The 19,403-nt window shown below is 42.2% G+C and overlaps 1 protein-coding gene across 6 annotated transcripts in view; it reads left to right on the top strand.

Moving 5' to 3' along the window:
* The window catches only part of TOGARAM1 (TOG array regulator of axonemal microtubules 1), a 36,583-nt gene that overhangs the window by 2,317 nt on the left and 14,863 nt on the right, over positions 1-19,403 (top strand). For all 6 annotated transcript variants that reach the window (XM_075614350.1, XM_075614353.1, XM_075614354.1 and 3 more), the window contains 8 exons: positions 130-1,904; positions 6,164-6,293; positions 12,380-12,630; positions 13,252-13,478; positions 15,667-15,767; positions 17,046-17,204; positions 17,575-17,673; positions 18,099-18,250. In XM_075614350.1, coding sequence (XP_075470465.1) covers positions 645-1,904; positions 6,164-6,293; positions 12,380-12,630; positions 13,252-13,478; positions 15,667-15,767; positions 17,046-17,204; positions 17,575-17,673; positions 18,099-18,250 — 2,379 coding nt within the window. In that variant the 5' untranslated portion in view covers positions 130-644. The remainder of the gene's footprint in view (positions 1-129; positions 1,905-6,163; positions 6,294-12,379; positions 12,631-13,251; positions 13,479-15,666; positions 15,768-17,045; positions 17,205-17,574; positions 17,674-18,098; positions 18,251-19,403) is intronic.

Here is a 19,403-nt window from a genome sequence, read left to right as displayed (position 1 = left end):
TATTTTTTGTTGCATGCTATGGAATATTATTTTTATTTCATGTTTTCATTCTCTTTTTGTTATTTTAAGTAGATCTGGGCATCTAGGCGCAGACTCCTTACTATTATTTGTCTATTACTATTTATACAGGGGTTTTCTCTACCCAATTGGGGTTGCTGTCAAACAGTGGGCAGGAGGATAGGATCCGGTGCATTGGATTACTCAGAGATCCTACCTGAAAGGCGGACAAGCATGATCTGGAATGTCTAAGGATCTTGATCTGGGGCCGGGAACAACAAAACCCAGCCCTGCACTGAGAGCTGTTGCAACCTTTGCAGGTGTGTCTGAAGCTCAGCCAGACGCCTCGGAAGCAAGAGCCACTTCAGTGCCTGATTGAATCTGACTGCGAGAGGATTGAGGGTATCTCTAAAATATTCGTCACAATCCTACCAAACACTTTGGCTGATGAACTGAAGGAATGTGATTTGTATAACTTGATCTTCCTGGTGAAAAAATAAAAAAAATTTAGACCTGGAAAATCCAAAGAGGTAGCCCAGTTGGGTGCCTCTGCCTTGGTCAATCTGAGCCACGATGTAGGATCTGAAAGGTTTTCCAACTGTCTGAAGCATTTTCTCAAATCCTTTGAAAAGACCTGTAATGATAACATGGAGGTCCACATTTCACGCGTGGCCCCTTTCACCACTAATGGTGACAACATTACACAAATGCAAACCGGGTCAGCAAAGAGACGATCTCATACTCATGACAGTTCTTATCGTGACTTGCAAGGTGAAACTTCAGGGCGCAGAGGCACTTCACAAGGTAAGCCTTATTCTCATATTCAAAAGGGGTCTGCACTGAAAACAGGACACATGCAAGACATTCCATATGAACCCCTTATTTCTTTGGGTGACAGTAACCTCCGATTTGGAGTCATCCCTCAAGAGCTTCACTCTAGACTTCTTGATTTTGAGGACTACAAATCTAGAACCCATGCTATAGAGGAACTCAAATTCCTCATTCAAGATTGTGACTTCAGTTCAGTAACCCCTTCAAATGTGGTAGGACTAATAAGCTTTTTATGTAACTTACTAGATGATACTAACTTCACAGTTGTGCACGTCACATTGGATGTTCTTAATTGTTTAGTGATGAACCTTGGTGAATGTGTAGATCAGTTCCTCCGACCTATTATTTCTTCCACCGTCAAAGTCCTTGGCGACAGCAAGATAACTATTAGACAAGAGTACATGAAAACGTACATGAGACTGATGAAAGTGGTTGGACCTTACATAGTTTTAACTATATTGTTGGAAAATCTAAAGCACAAGTATTCCAAAGTGAGGGAAGAAGTGGTGAATATTTGTATTATTTCACTGTTGACCTACCCAAGTGAAGATTTCAATTTAACCTTCTTAGCATGTGAAATTGCCCCATGTTTAATAGACAGCAAGAGAAAAGTTCGCCATGCTGCCTTGGAGGCCTTTGCAGTCTTGGCTGCCTCTATGGGCCCAGGAAAAAGCAGCCTTCTTAAGGCTGTGGATGCAGTAGAGCTCCAAGAAAATGGAGATGGTCTGATGAATGCCGTCCAGGCCAGGCTGGCACGGAAGACCCTCCCCAGAATAACTCCACATGGATTAGTAGAGTATGCCCTTCCATTCCTATCATCTTCTCAATTCAGAGGGACTCACCATTTATCTGGAGCAGACACAGACTGGCTATTGACTGGCAATCGGATTCATAGTGGACTGTATCAATCCGGTGACCACAGTGGCAGAAACAATAGCCCTCACATTGATCCTGTTGCTCGGAGGATATTGAGTGCAGGGAAAGGTAAAAATAAGCTCCCTTGGGAAAATCAGCAACCTGGAGCCTTGGATGTGTTTCCAGGAAATCAGACTTCTGTTGTGATGGAGCCAGAACAGGTATGTATTCATGTTGTATTGGTTTCATATTGTCTCCCTGTTAGCTTGACTATGAAATGGAAATATAAAGCCATGTCGTGCATCAGGGTGAGGGGTTCCAGTGAAAGGGCCAAGGTCTGCACTGCCCTGGCATTTGGCGACTGTAGCCATCTGTAAAACGCAGAATGCTACAGTAGATGGACATGATCTGCAGAGTTACATGTGTGCTGACCTTGTTAGTTTCCTGCTCTCTTAAACAAACCAATCTTCTTATTAAAGGAGTGGCCAGTTGCTTCATTGGTTCCTGCCAGACAGGCTTCTGTCTGCTTGGTAATGCGTTATATGGACTTTGGCCCCTAGGAATTCTAGAAGGTTGCCTCCTCCCCTGCACTTTAAAGGCTTGGGCCTACACCCAACCTACATGGCATTCCGCAATGAACAACTTTTGATTGCACCCTGTTAGTGATTACGACAGTCCCCGGTGTAATTCTAACCTTGTTAGTTACATATTGTGATGCTCTTTTATCTGTTTGGTAAATGATGCCTTCAACTTTACTTCATACAAAAAAAAATTGGCAATTACAAACTTGCTTGCCGATGCGCTAATTTTACAAGGATAGGTGTAAGATGATGAACCCAAAGTATTAGTTTGTCATTTAAATATTGAAATGCATCTAAAAATACTTTTATTGCTTAATACATTTTTAAAATACAAATATAAGTTCAATATCTGTCGTCTACATTTTAGTATAGGTTGAGCGTGATGGACATGTCTTTTCAACCTCATTTATTATGTAACCCCTGTAGTAGCAATTGGCTACAAAACGAAAGATGCCAACCCATTTAACATGTCACTATGTTCACTGAGGCCATGAGCAGGACCTTGTGACTGTAGGGGTACATGTGACTGCTTTTAATAAAGGTCAAGCCTGCCATTACCCCTACCTGTTCGGAATACATACAGTATGTATTATGTTTGTATGTGTATGTAAGCCTGCTTCCAGCACTTCAGGAACCAGGGGATAATGGGATGTTCGGCTTGAATGTTGCAGAGTGGTCTTTCCAAGTAACTCTTTACATGTAACTGTTTATTTTTGCACTCCCCACCCACCACCAATCAAGGGCTGGGTCATATTGCAAACACCTGCGGGGAGAGGGAGACCCCTAGCTAGTTCAGATAAGATCATTTTAGCTGTGTGTTGAGAGCTCTTTAGCTGAGACTGGCAGAAGTCCTGTGTCTGCAGGAAGAAATAACATGGAAAAGTGTGTGTGCGTTTGTGTTTTGTTTGTGTTTGTTTGTGTTTGTTTGTATTTGTGTTTGTGTTTTACTGTAAATAGTTGTGGATATTTTTCCAATAAATTAATTTGTTAAACTCTGTTTCTGTCTGACAATTGATTCCTGATGTGATTAGCCCTCGTCTCCTGTGAGACCTGATGTAGGGTCAAAGCAACCGGGTTTGGATACTTAACCATTTTGCCAGAGGGTCCTTCAACATACTGCGCATCCCACATTATTGCCGAGTGGCCGTGCTTAGTAGGTTTGAAGGGTAATGCTGCACTCCCCAAGGGAAAAAAATGATTATAAATACCGGTGCTCCTGGTTCAGGAATCTCTGCTAGGTACTCCCAATGTCATGTATGAAAGGAAAAAACCTGGGCACTGCGGATTTCTGCATAAAAAAATTATAAGCCAATAGTTGACGTTTCAGCCTCAAGGGCCTTTCTCAAAAGCAAAATGGCATCATTTTCATACAGTGCTTAGTAGGTTGCATGTCTGGTTTTAAGTAAGTGAATTTAGGTATAGCGGTGCTCATGAGGTTGTTGAAGCATAAAGCCTTCCTGGTGGAGAACGCATGCATAAACAGAAACGGGAGTGAGTCTCAGCAGGTACTCGGGGAAACTCATGGCATGCAAGAGACGGTCTGCATTTGGTGGTGAACCACCTCCGTGTCACCTTGGGCGTAACCTTTCTGCTTTGCGATGCATTGCAGGGTTCCCTGGCAGTGACGGAGGAAGAAACCTACAATGGGGTTTTATTTAACTATTTATTGTAATATGTTTTGAGCTGTAGGTTTGTCTTGGAGCTTGAAATCTATTCAAAGTTGTTTTTGTTTTTTTTTGGGGAGAGAAATAAAAATAAATTGGCCATCCGCACCCCCTTTGTGAGCCAGCCAATTATAAGTGGGATGTCATGGTGACCTGACTGGCCTTAGAATATACAAATACCTATCGCAGAGAACATTACATTGACCTCACCGTTTACTCCGGCTGAAGGAGCGGCTCAGGGAGACACTGACTGAGAACAATGACCCTGTTTGAAGCAGGAGACCTTGGTTCAATTCCTGGTGTCAGCTCATTGTGACCTTGGCCAAGTCACTTTATTCCCCTGTGCCTCAGGCACCAAAAACATAGATTCTAAGCTCACTTTGGCAGGGACTGTGTCTGTAAATATCCTATGTTCTGCGTACCGTGCGCTATAGTCTAATTGTGACACACTTTGTGTCCCATTTCCTTTCCTATTGTGTGACGACGTTGCACTTATTGTATTATAATATCTGTTTGTAAAGCGCGGAGTACACAGTGGGCACGATATAAATAAACATACCTTGGGAGACAAACACTATATGAAATAGTTATTTATTATTACAATTGGCTGAGTCATTGACTTTTATTTTTCCTTTAACCACTTTACTGCTAGAGAGGTCTGTACCTCCTTACTTACTCTGCACAGTGTTGTAGCCCCTTCTGGCATTAACAGGGTTAAATTATCGTCTAAGTATATTTTGTTTCCTTTGACTGTGTATTCTGCAATTAGAGTTGCTGACCTACAATTAACAAGCGCAAAAATGTTACCATAATTATAGTGATAATGCATATTGCTATATTTATGCAGTCCGTTCCAATTAAAGCCATGCTAAAAAATGGCCTAGTGGTGAGAACCCTGCATTTGAAGTGGGTGAAACTGATCTGTATCCAAGTAACCTTAGGCAAGTCATACGCATGAGACACCGATACTTCAATTGTAAGCTCTTTGGGTGAAGGAACTTGCACAAGAAAAATTCTATGTACAGCTCAACATTGTTTGTGTTCCAGGAAAATCAGTATTTGCATACTTGCAGTATAATGCAGGCTCTACGTGGTTGGGAGTGTTTTTTGTTTTTTTTACACAACACGTTTGCAAGAAGTTTTCATTCTTTGGCTGACGTTTGGCAGCGCTGGTTAAATATTATTTCTACCCAGAAGAGGAAAAAGCCTCCTGTGTTTTGATTGTCCTGGATAAGTTTGCTCAGTGTATAACTAAAGGAGGCGTGTTGTTGCCAAGAGATGGCAGATGGGAAGTCATGCGAGGATTGTATGTACTACTGTAGACTTGCATTTATCTGGCATCCAGGGTCATTCATTTTATGGGTCAGATTTTAAACCTGAACCTTTTTAATGTTCTGTAGCAATTTGTGATCATTCATAAACCAACTATCCCCCTTTACCATTTTCTGTCTGAGGAACGAACCTTTTAAAGGGCTAGAGATTTTAGTGTAATACAGTACATAGCTTTGTGGTACAAGACTGTAAAAGTGCTGTGGCACAAAGTCCAAAACACTGTGTGTTGTATACAGGAAAGGGGAAAGTTAGAAGGGCTGGTTGTGTACGGGGCTCAGAGTGAAGCTGTGATGTGTGTAGTAGGCGGGCAGGGAGGATATACGTAGGGTGCAGCAATGGTGACGTATGTGGTGGAGTGTGTGTGTGTGTGTGTACAGTTGGCGGGAAGGGAGTGGGAGAATGGGGTGCACACAAAAGAAACAAAAACAGCACAAAATAATAGTTAAAAAAAAGTTATTTTTTTGCTCAATAGATTTTGTGTGATCTAAAGAATTCTAGCTGGCTACACGGTGTATATCTTTTATATAGCGCCATGAAGGTACATAGCGCTTTATAGCAGTAATATATGTAATATATTATAGCACATACACATAATTGGAATAAGTGCTTCAGAACATAAAACAATAGGAAAAGGAGTCCCTGCCCCGAAGAGCTTACAATCGAAGTGTATATACTACATCAAAGTGTGTGTGTGTGTGTGTGTGTGTGTGTGTGTGTGTGTGTGTGTGTGTGTGTGTGTGTGTGTGTGTGTGTGTGTGTGTGTGTGTGTGTGTATATATAGATGTGTGCACACACGCTATTTCTGGTTTGAAGAAATAATTATGTAAACTATAATTCAAGGTCTGTTATAAATTTTTCTTGGGTGAATTCTGAGCAGGAATAATTGCTGTGTTTTGTTTGCAGTGCTCCTCACGGATTGCTGTGCATTACACCCCTATAGTGAAAAACCCTACAGCGAAAACCCCAATTTCTTCTGGCAATCAAACGCCTAACAATTTCAGCATTAACTCTGACCTACCAACTGCGAGTGCTGGTAAGACACTTATTTATACTGTTAATTTTGAGCCTTCCCAGGTAAGAGTCTCACCGTAACATACTGCCTAGTTGCGATACACATCTTGCTAATGAGTCATTTCTAACTAATACCTTGTTACTTTTTCACATGTCTGGATCCTTTCTTATTATGTGACCGGTAAGAGCTATACTTTGTAATTATTGACTAATATATAGGACTAGGTCCTTTATATTTCTATCTGTTGGTTTACTGGTGAATAAATACTGAGGCTTAGAAAGACTTGGGTATAGAACACCTATGATTAGCAGCCTAGCTAGTTAGCAACAGTACTTCACAAACAAAAGCCCGCTTACCGCCACATGAAGGATACAATGAATAATACATTAGGTTATTAGGCCTGCGGGTTTTTTCAAAGTCGTGTTGAGTTTGTGCCACAGAACAAGGACTGTATGAACATGCCTGGGGAGATGGGCTTCTGATGGCTGCAGCATGTCCAGTGATCCATGAGTTCACACTTTCAGGTCTGTGCACTCTGGAACTGCAGGGGTTAGCATGACATTCCCACTGATAATTATATTCAGTCCTACCTATCAGGAAGATCCCAACATGTGTCCATCTCAGGCTCTAGCTCCAACCTCCTGGATATCACCTGTGGTGTCCCGCAAGGCTCTGTTCTGGGGCCTCTACTCTTAGTGTTCATTAATGATCTTCCCACAGCTTGTAAGGAAGCCTCAATACACATGTATGCAGATGACACAATCCTATATGCACACAGCCATAGCCTCTCTGACCTTCAACACATACTTCAGTCTGACTTTTTGAGACTCGAAAACTGGATTTCCCAAAACAAACTTTTTTAAAACACTGACAAGACTGTAACAATGGTATTTGGGACCAAGACTAAATTCTTAAAGCTTCCAGCGACTGAGCTCCATATTAGAACAAACGCTAACACCACCCTAACCGCTGTCACTAGTTTTAAATACCTGGGCTTATGGTTTGACTCCCACTTAACATTCGGGATGCACTTTGATACGCTGACAACCAAGACCTATGCCAAACTAGGGGTACTTTACAGGAACAAATCCTCCCTAAGTCTCCTGGTCAGAAAGCGTATCGCACAGCAGATGCTAATGCCAATTATTGACTATGGAGACATAGTATATGGCACGGCACCTCAAACCCACCTTGGCAAACTTGACACCCTCTACAATTCAATTTGTCGTTTTGTTCTCCAATGCAACTACAACACACATCACTGCGAAATGCTCAAAGAAGTAGATTGGTCATCACTAGAGTCTAGGCGCAAAGTTCACCTTTCCTGTCTTGCGTTTAAATTCTTTATGGGCAAGCTACCCAGCTACCTGAACAAGCTCCTCACCCCGACCACATGCAGCACTTATCACCTGAGATCAGACTCCAAAAGACTGTTCATGGTCCCAAGGCTCAACAAAGTATCCGGCCGTTCCTCCTTCTCTTACCGTGCACCCCAAAACTGGAACAACCTACCAGAGACTCCCACATCCACCACCAGTTTAAGTTCTTTCAAATCTAAGGCTGTCTCACATTTTAATCTGGTCTGTAACTGTTACATACGCCCATAATATACATTATCTCTAACTGTGCATGCAATGTCTTGTATATAATGTATACCCTGCTCATTTATGTAACTGTATTTGTAACCATGTATTATTTGTCTTAACTCTGTGCCCAGGACATACTTGAAGACGAGAGGTAACTCTCAATGTATTACTTCCTGGTAAAATATTTTATAAATAAATAAATTCCCCAGAGATCAAAGGGGAAAGGGGTAGTACTTTCCAGGGAAAGAAGAGTTACTGCAAACACGTGAAGATCATCACAAATGTCCACAATTTGCCTACAGTGGAGAAAAATAAAGGTTACAAACATTTTTAAAAGGGCAATCCAAGGGATACTTAACATTAAATAGTCTATCTATATATCTATCTCCTTTGATGACCTTTTATTGAAAACTAATTACCTTAGCTGCCGATCAATTCGTTCTTCCTGCTTTCCAGGGTTCACCAACTGCCTTTCAGTTTCAATCAATCCTTCAGTCAGTGTAAGGCCACGTCCATGTTTAGTGCTTGCGGGCGGAGGCGCGCTTCCGCTCGGCACTGAGCCCCTACAGCCGCAATGAGAGCGGCTTTAGTAGGGGCTCGCCTACGCTTCCGCGCACTTGCGGACGTGTAGGTCTTAGGGAAATTTTTAATTTTCCCGCTTGCCGGCGTGCAGCCCGCCCGCCGACACGCCCCCGGACGGCGCGCTGTCTAAGGCCAGGGAAAGCGCCCACTTTCCCTGAGCCTCAGCGCGCCTCCGCACACCAGCAGGAACCTTGGCCGAGGCCTAACTCGGCAACTACAATGTATTCTTATATTACGAGGGTAACATTATCTATTGTTACAGTTTGCAGCTCAAATTGCTGGGAATATTGGCAACAAATTATCATAATCGGGAAAGTGTTGCAAAGATCTTGCACTGCTGGAGAGGTGGCTAAAACTGGCTATATTGTACAAATCAAAGGATGCTCAGTATATTTAAAATTCATTAAAAATAACAAGAGTTGAATTAAAAAAATAAAACACAGGGAGTATTAGTAATTCTACAGAACTTATGTATTAAAATAAATACATATGTAAGATATTGCTTGGTTTGCTCCTTTTTAAATGACTTGAATGAAATAGGCATTGATCACCTAGATACAGTATAAACACATCGCTGCCACTAGTTCAGTATGGTTCTAGGTGGTAGGAGATCCTTTTTACTTCAGGCGTCTAAAATGAACATGCTGCAATGTATAATATAACATGTTTTTTAAAAGGTATTTCACACTCCTGACATCTTGTAAATTGCAACTTTTTTAAGCTGCAGAAGGTGTCTGTTCTTGTTTTATGGTGGGGCCCTCGAGATGCGCAGATATGTTATTACATATATGGGAATAGGCACTAGATGCACTCCAATAATATTGTGATTAAATGACACCAGTAAGAGGTAAGCAAAAAAAATCTGGTTTCATTTGTTTTTTTAGAACCTTTTTGGGAGCAATTCCACCTTCTTACTGCAATCTGTTTAGTTCCTATTTGATGAGGAATCGTACCCATACTTAAATTGACCATTCTGGAAGGGCTAATGACCAGAAGGGCCTATTGCCCTTTTTAACCTCTTCACTGCCATGGGGGACTGCTGTCATTATAGCGATTTTGTAATGAGGACCTTGCCTTTTAAAAAAAAATATATATATTACTAGCTGAGAGCCCCGGCGTTGCCCGGGATGTTTGTGGTGTGGGTGTGGCATTTGGGTGGGGAGTGGTCCACGCGGCCCATGTGCGGTGTGCGGTGGTACTGGTGCTGTGGCTGTACTGATGGTGATTGTATTGGTGTGCTGATTTGGGAGGGTTTGGTGCTGATGTGGGGGTGCGGATGTGGGTGTGCCGATGGGGGAGGTGCAAAGGTGGCGATGTGTGGGTGCTGATGGTGTTGATGGGGGCTGGGAATGGTGGGGAGCCGAGAATGCCAGTGTGCTGGGGGGGCATGGGATACCGGTGTGCTGATGTGGTGGTGCTGGGGTGTGTGTGTGTATACATGTTTGTGTGTATACATTGTATGTGTGTGTGTATACATGTGTACGTGTGTGTGTATACACGTGTGTGTGTATGTGTATACACGTGTGTGTGTATGTGTATACACGTGTGTGTGTGTATACACGTGTGTGTGTGTGTGTATACACGTGTGTGTATACATTGTGTGTATGTATATATTGTGTGTGTGTATACACATGTGTGTATACACGTGTATACATGTTTGTGTGTGTGTATACATGTTTGTGTGTATACATTGTATGTGTGTGTGTGTGTGTATAAGTGTGTGTGTGTGTGTGTGTGTACACATGTTTGTGTGTATACACGTGTGTGTGTGTGTATACATGTGTATGTGTGTATACATGTGTGTGTGTGTGTGTACATGTGTGTGTGTATACACATGTGTGTGTGTATACACATGTGTGTGTGTATACACATGTGTGTGTGTATACACATGTGTGTGTGTATACACATGTGTGTGTATACACATGTGTGTGTGTATACACATGTGTGTGTGTATACACATGTGTGTGTGTGTGTATACACGTGTGTATGTGTGTGTATACACGTGTGTATGTGTGTGTGTGTATACACATGTGTGTGTGTGTATACACATGTGTGTGTGTTTGTGTCCCTGTGTGTCCTTTGGGCCGTCACTCCGCCTCAGGCCAATGAGAGGTGTGCGGGGGCGGCCCAAGGGACCAATGAGATTTCCCCTAGGGACACCGGACATCCAGCAGGCAGGCAGGCATGCAGGCAGGCAGGCAAACATACAGTGCTTTCACTAATATAGTATAAGATAATCCTGGTTTTTATTTAGTAAACGGTGACATGCCTATGTTTTGATAGGTGGATTAAAAGTCCCAGAAATATCCCTACTTGGGGCCTACATCAGATTTAGGCTTATTCATTAAACTGCAATTGTGCCAATCAATGCAAAAACTCCCATTGCCTTCAGTGAGTTCCCATGCGATGGTGTCGTAATCAGCACTGTTGCAGTTTAACGGATAATCCCCCGTTAGTCCAATAACTGACTCATGCCAGAGTCGTGTTTGCAAGATGCATCTTGGGTAGGCCTATTTAATTATTGACTCACTGATTTACTTCTAGTTAAATATTAATATCATTTTAAAATAACATTTAATATAGAGGATAGAATTACCATAATTCACAGAAATCTCATTTGTTTCAGCTTCATCCAGCTACAGTCCTTGAAAGCCTTTTAGAGCATTGTCCTCTATAGCCAGATGTGTTTTAATGTCTTCCATGACTACGTAATTGGCATGACAATGACATAATTCCAGCATACCCATTGTTTGTCCCCTATAACATCAAAGCAACAGTATCAGTCTAGTGGGCTTCTTTGGAAGTCTCCAGCTCAGTGTCCACTTAAGAACTAAGAAGGATCACCCAAAGCTAACGGCTAGAGGAAGCTTTCTAATCCTATGGCTGAGTCCATGGTGACTCCAGCCGTGCGGAGGCGCGCTGAGGGAAAGCGGGTGCTTTCCCTGGCCTTAGTTCGCGTGCCATCAGGGGGCGGGCCAGTGACGTCACAGAGCTGGTTCGCCCTCATTGGCCCAGCTGCTCACGTGACCGGCCCTGCGCTCGCGTGAGCGCTCAAACTAGAAATTTGGTAAGACCTACGCCTCCGCACGCCTGCGTGCGCGAGCCCCTGCTAAAGCCGCTCTCATTGCGGCTGCAGGGGCTCACTGACAAGCGTCAGCGCGCCTCAGCACGGGTCAGCGCCTAAGCGCTGACCCTGGACTCAGCCTATGCTTGGTCTCGCAGCAAAGTAAAGGGCAAGTTTTCCTATTTATAGCCTATTAAAGTAGCACTGCATATTTCTTGCTTTTTATATATTATAGTATGCTTCGGTTTTTTTCTTTGTCCATACTAGCATGAGATACAGTATTTGCCCTGCAATCAGTGATTTGGAATAGCCGTTAAGAAGCATTTCAGGGTACCCCACAGTTGGAGAACTTGGGTTGCTAAGCATGATCCCTCTGCAGCTCCCTGTGTTGGGAGGTGTAGGTGGTAGAGGTGTGGGAGAGTAGGAGTCGCTGCCTCGGGATTTCCTTGTGCATGAATAGAGGATATGAACAAGCCCTTGGCAGGGAGTAGATTTGTGACCAGAACAGAATGTTCATCTTGAAAACCTAACTCATTTATATAATGGACGGAGAATTTTTTGATATCCATATTTCTGATGTGATTTTTAGAATAGGAAACTTTAAACTGGGTTGTTACCCTCACTATATATACTTACTACTCAATATCTGTCAGAAACATGCAATGCTGCTTTGAAAGTATCTGTCATTCTAAGTGTCAGAATCCTAGGCAAACCCATATAGTGAGCCAAAACCTGCAATACTGTGATATAAAATGTTCTATATGCTGTTTTGAAGGAGGAGACCAACAAGAGCTATATGATCATTAATGCAGAAATAATTGCTAACATCTTATCTTCTCAAGCTGATAGAATGTGTCTATATTTGGTATAACTAGGGGAGAATGAATCTCCAGTTCCACTTAAAGCTGCATTGGTGAGAGTACCATCTGCACGCAAAGACCTGAATAGAACCAGACCGGTACCTCCAATCACTAAGGGAGCCAAGTCCTTGCCAGATATTAGTAGCATCACTACCAGCAAAGTCAAGAATGACCGCCAACCTATCGAGCAGATCAACCAAGATGAAAATATTGAAATTGAGCTCTTAGACTTAAGTATGAAGGATGATGAATTGGACCATGAAGAGGTTTGTATAGAAATGTGCATTCTAACTTGCAGATTTCGGATGAATTGAATTGGTTCCACGCTGTTTTACTTTCTTGGTTAATGTTATTTTGCTCACTTCACATAGAAACCAGCTTCTCTGATCTTTAAACACTGCAAGAAACAGAACAGTGCTAAATTATGATACTAGATTTTGTGCCGTTCTGTGTTTACCTGAATAAAGACGGCTGTACCGCATTGCCGTCCTTTTGATTATTACAATGGGACAGATATAAGCAAGTCTACAGCACCACACATTTACTTGGTGGACCTGGCACCATGTTGGGGTCTACATTTGGAAGGAGAAGGATCTTTGGGTGGTGTGTAGTAGAGCTGAAGAGACACAGTACTATTATAGAGCACACTGCTTGTCATTTTATGTAGTCAAGGACACACCAGAGCTACCTTGTTTTTACAGTCTTGTCAACACATACGCCTGTAACCAGTATGACATTCCTAACTGACTGCTCCCTTTCAAGTTCTGTTTCCTGTGAGGGAGAACTGACCATTTTTTTTTGTCTTCCATTAATGTCTTCTGTCTCCTGCATACACATGGTTAACCAGACCAACAAAGCTGACTCCTTTATGTCTGCACCATTCTCAGATGATTAGTTCTCTTCGTCATCTACGGAACAGCGCGGCCAAGAAGAGGGCCAAGATGACCGGCAGCATGTCAGACCTTGACAGCCCTGACTCGATGAAGATGGAAATGAACCTTGATTCTCCAAGTATGACGTCTTCTCCGATCAATGGCTCTTACAGTGAGAGCGGAGTTTACAGCAGAGAATCCCTGACCTCACCGTTGTCGTCAACTCCGCAGATGAGGCAGATGTGAGTGCGGTTGAGAATTTCAAGTTCTTGAGAGAGTGCATCTATGAAGTAGAATAGAATTACAGATTATATTTATTTCAGGGTTGGAGATATTGCCTTAAAATATTTTCTTTGTTGCAGGCAGCTTTGTATAAATCTGGCATTCCAGACAATATAGAAGCAGTCTATTTATACAAATGCCCTTTCTTATCACCAGTAGTAAGATTTGTGCTCAACACTTACTGGTGGCCAGCAGACCATGGGGCTGTGTATAAGTTCCAAAGTGGCCAATCTCATGGTGATTGGCTGAAACTTCCATTCCCTTGAATGGAGAGGTTGACCAAAAATAAACTTGGGGGCCAGTCTGGATTTTTAGGAGCCAGCGTTTGACCCCTTTTGGCTGTGTGTGTCAGACACACACACTGACACTATTGCCTCGCTCCTGCCACTGTGCACTATGCTGAGCAGCCGGCGCGAGTGAGGCAAGAGAGGGGGCCAGTGGGGTCAAACTCAGGCGCCTGCAGTTAACTTTTAGGCGCCCGGGATTTTCCCACCCCCTGTTTGAATGGAATTTCAGCTAATCTCTGTACATTTAGAATAAGCTCCATCTGTTGTATTCTACCTGATCAATTTAGCGATCGATAGCATCGGTGCTACATATTCTGCCAGTTATCTTTATTGGCTGAAATGGTAAAGTATTAAAGACACCTAATTAGAGTGTGGAGGACACATTAGACAGAGTTATTACATTGGTATTTAAAGGTACTTTATGATGCTGTTTCCATGCAATTGAAATTTAAAGGCTTAAACCAATAATTTCAATACCCAAGGACACCGAAAAGGGGCCTAAAAGTTGTACCAGGAATAAAGTTGCACATGTATATAGTGATATTATATTGGATTTGCTGCTGAGCATCCATTTAATGCAGATGGCCTTGCACTGCGCTGCTGGTCCTTCAGGCAACAAAGGGGTAAAATAGCCAACAGAGAGGCACTCAATGATATTTTCTGATCTTTGGAGGAAGCAGAGATGATGGGATTAAGCCTGGAAAACTCCTATATTTATTTTTATTTTTGGGTTACCGCTGTGGACATTGGGGATGTAAGGTGTATAAAGTCAGTCTCGCTTACTTTGTAATGGGACTAAATTCCCAGGTATATTAAAATTCACATCCTGTTGAAAAAATAAAACAATTTATCCTCGCACCTATTTTCTGAGTTGGAAAACATGTCTCAGATGAAATCGCCATGAACAAATTGTTCATTTTGCAGAGCAGGAATGTCTCTTATGAGGGTAAAGTCTAGTGTAATCTCTCTGCAAATTGTTTCGGTAATATTTGGCTGGTTGAGGAACACTTTTTTTCTTTTTTTTTTTTAAACACATTCAGATCTAACTCCATTAAGTGAGACTGTCCTTTATGCAAGTTACTGTAGTATTTACAGACCTACAGGTATGTGGCAGTGAAAGGTTTATCCGAAAATGGATACATTGGATGTAACCCAAAAAATACACATACAAAGTACGATCTTTATCAGTTAAAGAATAACCACAACCACCCCCCTTTTTAGAGAGGAATGTTCTACACCAGCTGGATTTGTGCGGAGTGTTGAGCTCAGACTGCAACTTGTGTGCACCAGCATTTCCGCAGCCACCTCAAAGGAGCAATTTGTGCGCTTTTTGTTATTTTTTTTTAAACATAGGTTTGAAGTAGGGTGTCACCGGAACGGAACCCCATTCATTCCAGCTTCATACAGACCTCCGAAGGGGGTGCCGGTATTTCTGCAAAGTTGAAAGCCCCCGTCACGTGGGCCAATAGGAAGCCGCACCGGATGACATCACGGTTTCCTATTGGCCTACAGGGCGCGGGAGCTTTGAGAAGCGGCCATTATGTGAATCCAGCTTGCAGAGCGGCTACCGACGCCCCGTACGGAGGTATTTCCCCAAGATGGGACCCCGGAGTGGAAATGAATGGGGTTTAACTCCGGAGACCCCCAGCTTCAATCCCATGTTAAAAAAATAAATACATAATTAAAAAGGGAAAAGGAAGTGATACTGGATGTTGTATTTCCTGGAGGAACAATGTCGCAAACCAAGTCTGTACATGGCCACTGCTTACCAACGCCACTGCTTTCGGAAGAAATCCAGCCGTGGTGACATTTGACATGTTGGGTTGGGGTTTGTACGTTAATGATTTCTCTATACGGACAGGTCTGATGTTGCTTCTGTACCTAAATCAAAAGCCCGACCGCCGAGCCTGCCCTCTGCACGGAATAAGGACAGTTACAAGAAGGCAGACAGTCCCCACCAAGGTACGTGTGCTGCACTACATCAAATATACCCTTGTATCATGATGTATGTACTGTATGTATATCGTTATGTATATAGCACCATCCAGGTACATAGCGTGTCACAGCAGTAATATACGTGACATAATAATATAACACATAATGGGAATAAGCGCTTCAGACATGACCGTAGCAATAGGAAAGCGATTCCCTGCCCCGAAGAGCTTACAATCTACTATGTTACCCTTTCACTGCTCAAGGAGTCTAGAGTTAATTGTGTTACACAACCATATAGGTTAAGAATGTGTCCTCTAAATGTAACATATGTTCAACATCATTTACTATGTAACACAAGATGGATGGTATTGGTAGGTATGTAGTACTGTACACTTTATTCAAGAGCTTTTCTACTTCAGCATGCCATGTTCAACATTGGGCCTGATTTAAATGATTATTCTCTTTCAGTTATTATAACGCTGAATGATAATCTGACAGTGACATTAGAAATCCAAAATACCGTCCTAGATTTTCAATGCCTTTCCCCATTCTCGGTGCAGACTAGACAAGCAAAATATTGGCAATCTTACAGCTACCGATCGGAATACATTGCAGGTTCTATCCAGTCCTAGTAGGCACCCTTTGCGTAAGGCAACCACTTGTGCTGAAACCATAAAACTTCTGCATTTTTCCTGCAAGAGCCTTCTCGGTTTATTTAATGTCAGAGCCGCTTGCATTTTTTTAAATCGGAATAGCTGTAATCTGGAAAAATGTTTCTCCACAAGCTGTGTATTTCCTGCAGTTACAGTGCTTATTATCCCTGACTTCTCAACAATAACATCTCATTGGAAAAAAAAAGTGTTAGTTTGTCATTTTGCCCCCACAAAAAAAAAGTAGATCATTAAATAGTGATTGTGCCTGCGTTGTACTTTTCTATGGTTGAAAGTGTTCCTTTACGGTCTAGTGAGCTGCAGGGTAATGGCTTACACATTAGAAGTACATTTAATTAAACATCAGGAGTAATGAAAATTCTTCTGCAGAATAGCTGATGATTCAGACGCCTAGGTGTGAATAAGCACAATAGTGTCTTTTATTTTACTAGGAAAAAACAGGTTTTATTGGCAAGAGGTTCCCGAAAACATTTTGTTTATTACACCTGCAGTATTCTTTGCTTTCTCATTTAAATATGGGCAAAGTCCATCAATACAGGTATGAAATGCCATGCAACATGTAGGCAGCAATAATGTTATCTTGTTATATGGATTGATTATGATGCAGGAGTTTTCCTTATCTTGATTTACCTAGGAATATCCCCTTTGGAGAAGCCAGTGGGAGTGATTGGACAGCGAATAAACTATAGAAATTGTGCTTTGGATGCTGAGGAAGAACTTCCAAAAGAGATCTCCTCCGGTCCTACAAAATATCCCACCAAAGACCAGCAGAAACCCTTAAAACTCATGAGAGGTTAGAGAGGGAACATACGTGGTTTTTGTAAAGTTATGGTATGCCGCTGTATCCTGAGCTGTGTGTATGGTAGAACAACGAATTCTTGTCCCAAAGAGCGTGTGTGTGTCCGTCCGTCCGTCCAAAAAGATTCACTAGGAGCTTTCTGACTGTCATCCTTTTCAGCGGTCCATGCCTTCTTTGTGTATTCACTGTGCTAGTGGTAGAGAATATATTGTTCTACTGTATATATGCCATCTACATGTGTTTCCTGTAGTTGTTTAATTGTTTTTACTTGTGATCCATTTTGCTTTGTATTTAGGTGCTGCTTAACATTACTTTCATATACCACCATCTGTGAAAGTAACAGCTTCTTTATTTTCCTATCTAGGAATCACTGGATCGACCACAAGTTTTCAGCAAGTTGGCAACTATGACCATGAATTGACAAGTTATCTGTCAGAGGATTTTGTGGCTATAGTTGGAAAGGGTTTGTATACATATTTTTCTTATTCCCATTATACAAACCCATCACTGCTGAAGACATGATCTTTTAGCTATAGATATTCAAGACCAAAAAGTCTGTTCAATGGAAAACAGAAAGGTTGTACAAACATACCTTAATCTGATCAGTTTGGGAAAGAACTCATTTTTGGACACTAAAGCTTCTGCCCGTGAATGGAACAGCTGCAATGCACGTGTTGGCAAACCAGATGTTTTGAGCAGGTCATGGATAAGATCTCTGGTGTTTGAGTAGAATATGGATAGGTTCCTTGTTGAGTGAAAAATGTAAACCTCTTGCTGCCAAAAGGGCCTGAGTTTGTTTGTTTGTAAGTAAGAGTAGGAAACATCTGGCAAAGATGTCGCATTACAAAATGTTTTTTACACTAAGCTGGTGATGTCTAATTTCTGTAGGTGTGTTTGAAACTCCACCAGCTTCCCAGTCACACAGCCAGTCTTCCTTCTCAACCTCTGACGATCTGGCCATTTTGAAGCAAAGCATCCAACCCCCAACTGGTATTTATGGAAGAGCGGTCCAGCAAAATAGTCCCACTGTTGAGAGTGATGTAAGACAATTTATTTTATTTTTTATTTAAGTAAATATAACAGTACAGACAGTCATTTTATATGTATGAGATAAGCAGATCATACTTGAGTTACTAGAAATCCACAACACCAAAAATAATTTATTTTGTTTTAGTGCAAGTTATCAAGTCTGACCACTCGCCACACTAAAAACAGTAGAAGGGTTCCTTAACGTGCCGGGAATAATTACGTTATACTTTTGAAATATTGTACTTTTTGTTGTTGTCAGGTTATAGGCCTTTCCTGTCCCAAACTACAACGACTAACTTTACCTAATAACTAGTTTATATGACTAAATTATGTAGCCTCTGTACCCTTCATGTGGTTGATGTACATTTTTATAGCCATATTACATTGGTGTTTATTCAGTATAACAGTGCTACTTTATGGAAATGTGGTTTACATAGGTCACTGCTAATTGAAATGTTTGATCAAACCTACCTTGTTTTTAAAAGTTAAATATATCCATTAAAGCATTTCTTATTCAGTTATTTTCTGACCCCAAAATGTCACAGCCCATGTTTACTAAGTGGCACTATGCCTTAAATTACTTTCCAGCGCCAGAAGATGCCCATCATGGTAGACCAGATTTTATACAGGGATCCCAAATACCAATCAGAACAGGGAACACAATGTACAACACTGCAATAACTTACCCAGACGATGGGTTATGAGGGACCAATCGCTCGCTAGTTGCAGGGTGCTGCCGAATCTATTTTACCCTGAAGGCCGCTTAATTCGGTCTGTACAGACTAAACCAGCACCAGGGATTACCATTGCTTGGTTCATTATGGCTTTACTAGTTAATCTCTATACACCGAACCAACCATGAACACCTGTGGAGCTCTGATCAGCGTCGGCTTGTATACTTTCCCAGCCTCTGTCTGAAATCATGGAGGACCTGGTGCCGACTTTTCCTCCGCTGAGCCAATCAGGAACCGAGGGCTCATCTGAAACGGGCCATTCGAGGCTGTGGGTGGCGCCAGTGTCTCAGGGAAACTCATAGGGGAGGGGCTTGGGAGCGAGGAAAATTGGAACTGATGAATGGGAATCGAGCCAGCAGGACGAGGACCCAGGCCTTGTTCCCACTGACTGCTCCATACCCTCCCAGAGGGATAGGTGCCTTGCTGCCGG

This window comes from Ascaphus truei, chromosome 9, assembly GCF_040206685.1.
Source record: "Ascaphus truei isolate aAscTru1 chromosome 9, aAscTru1.hap1, whole genome shotgun sequence".
Classification (NCBI taxonomy): domain Eukaryota; kingdom Metazoa; phylum Chordata; class Amphibia; order Anura; family Ascaphidae; genus Ascaphus; species Ascaphus truei.
Note: the sequence above shows the minus strand (reverse complement) of the source record. Positions and strands in the feature narration are given on the sequence as shown.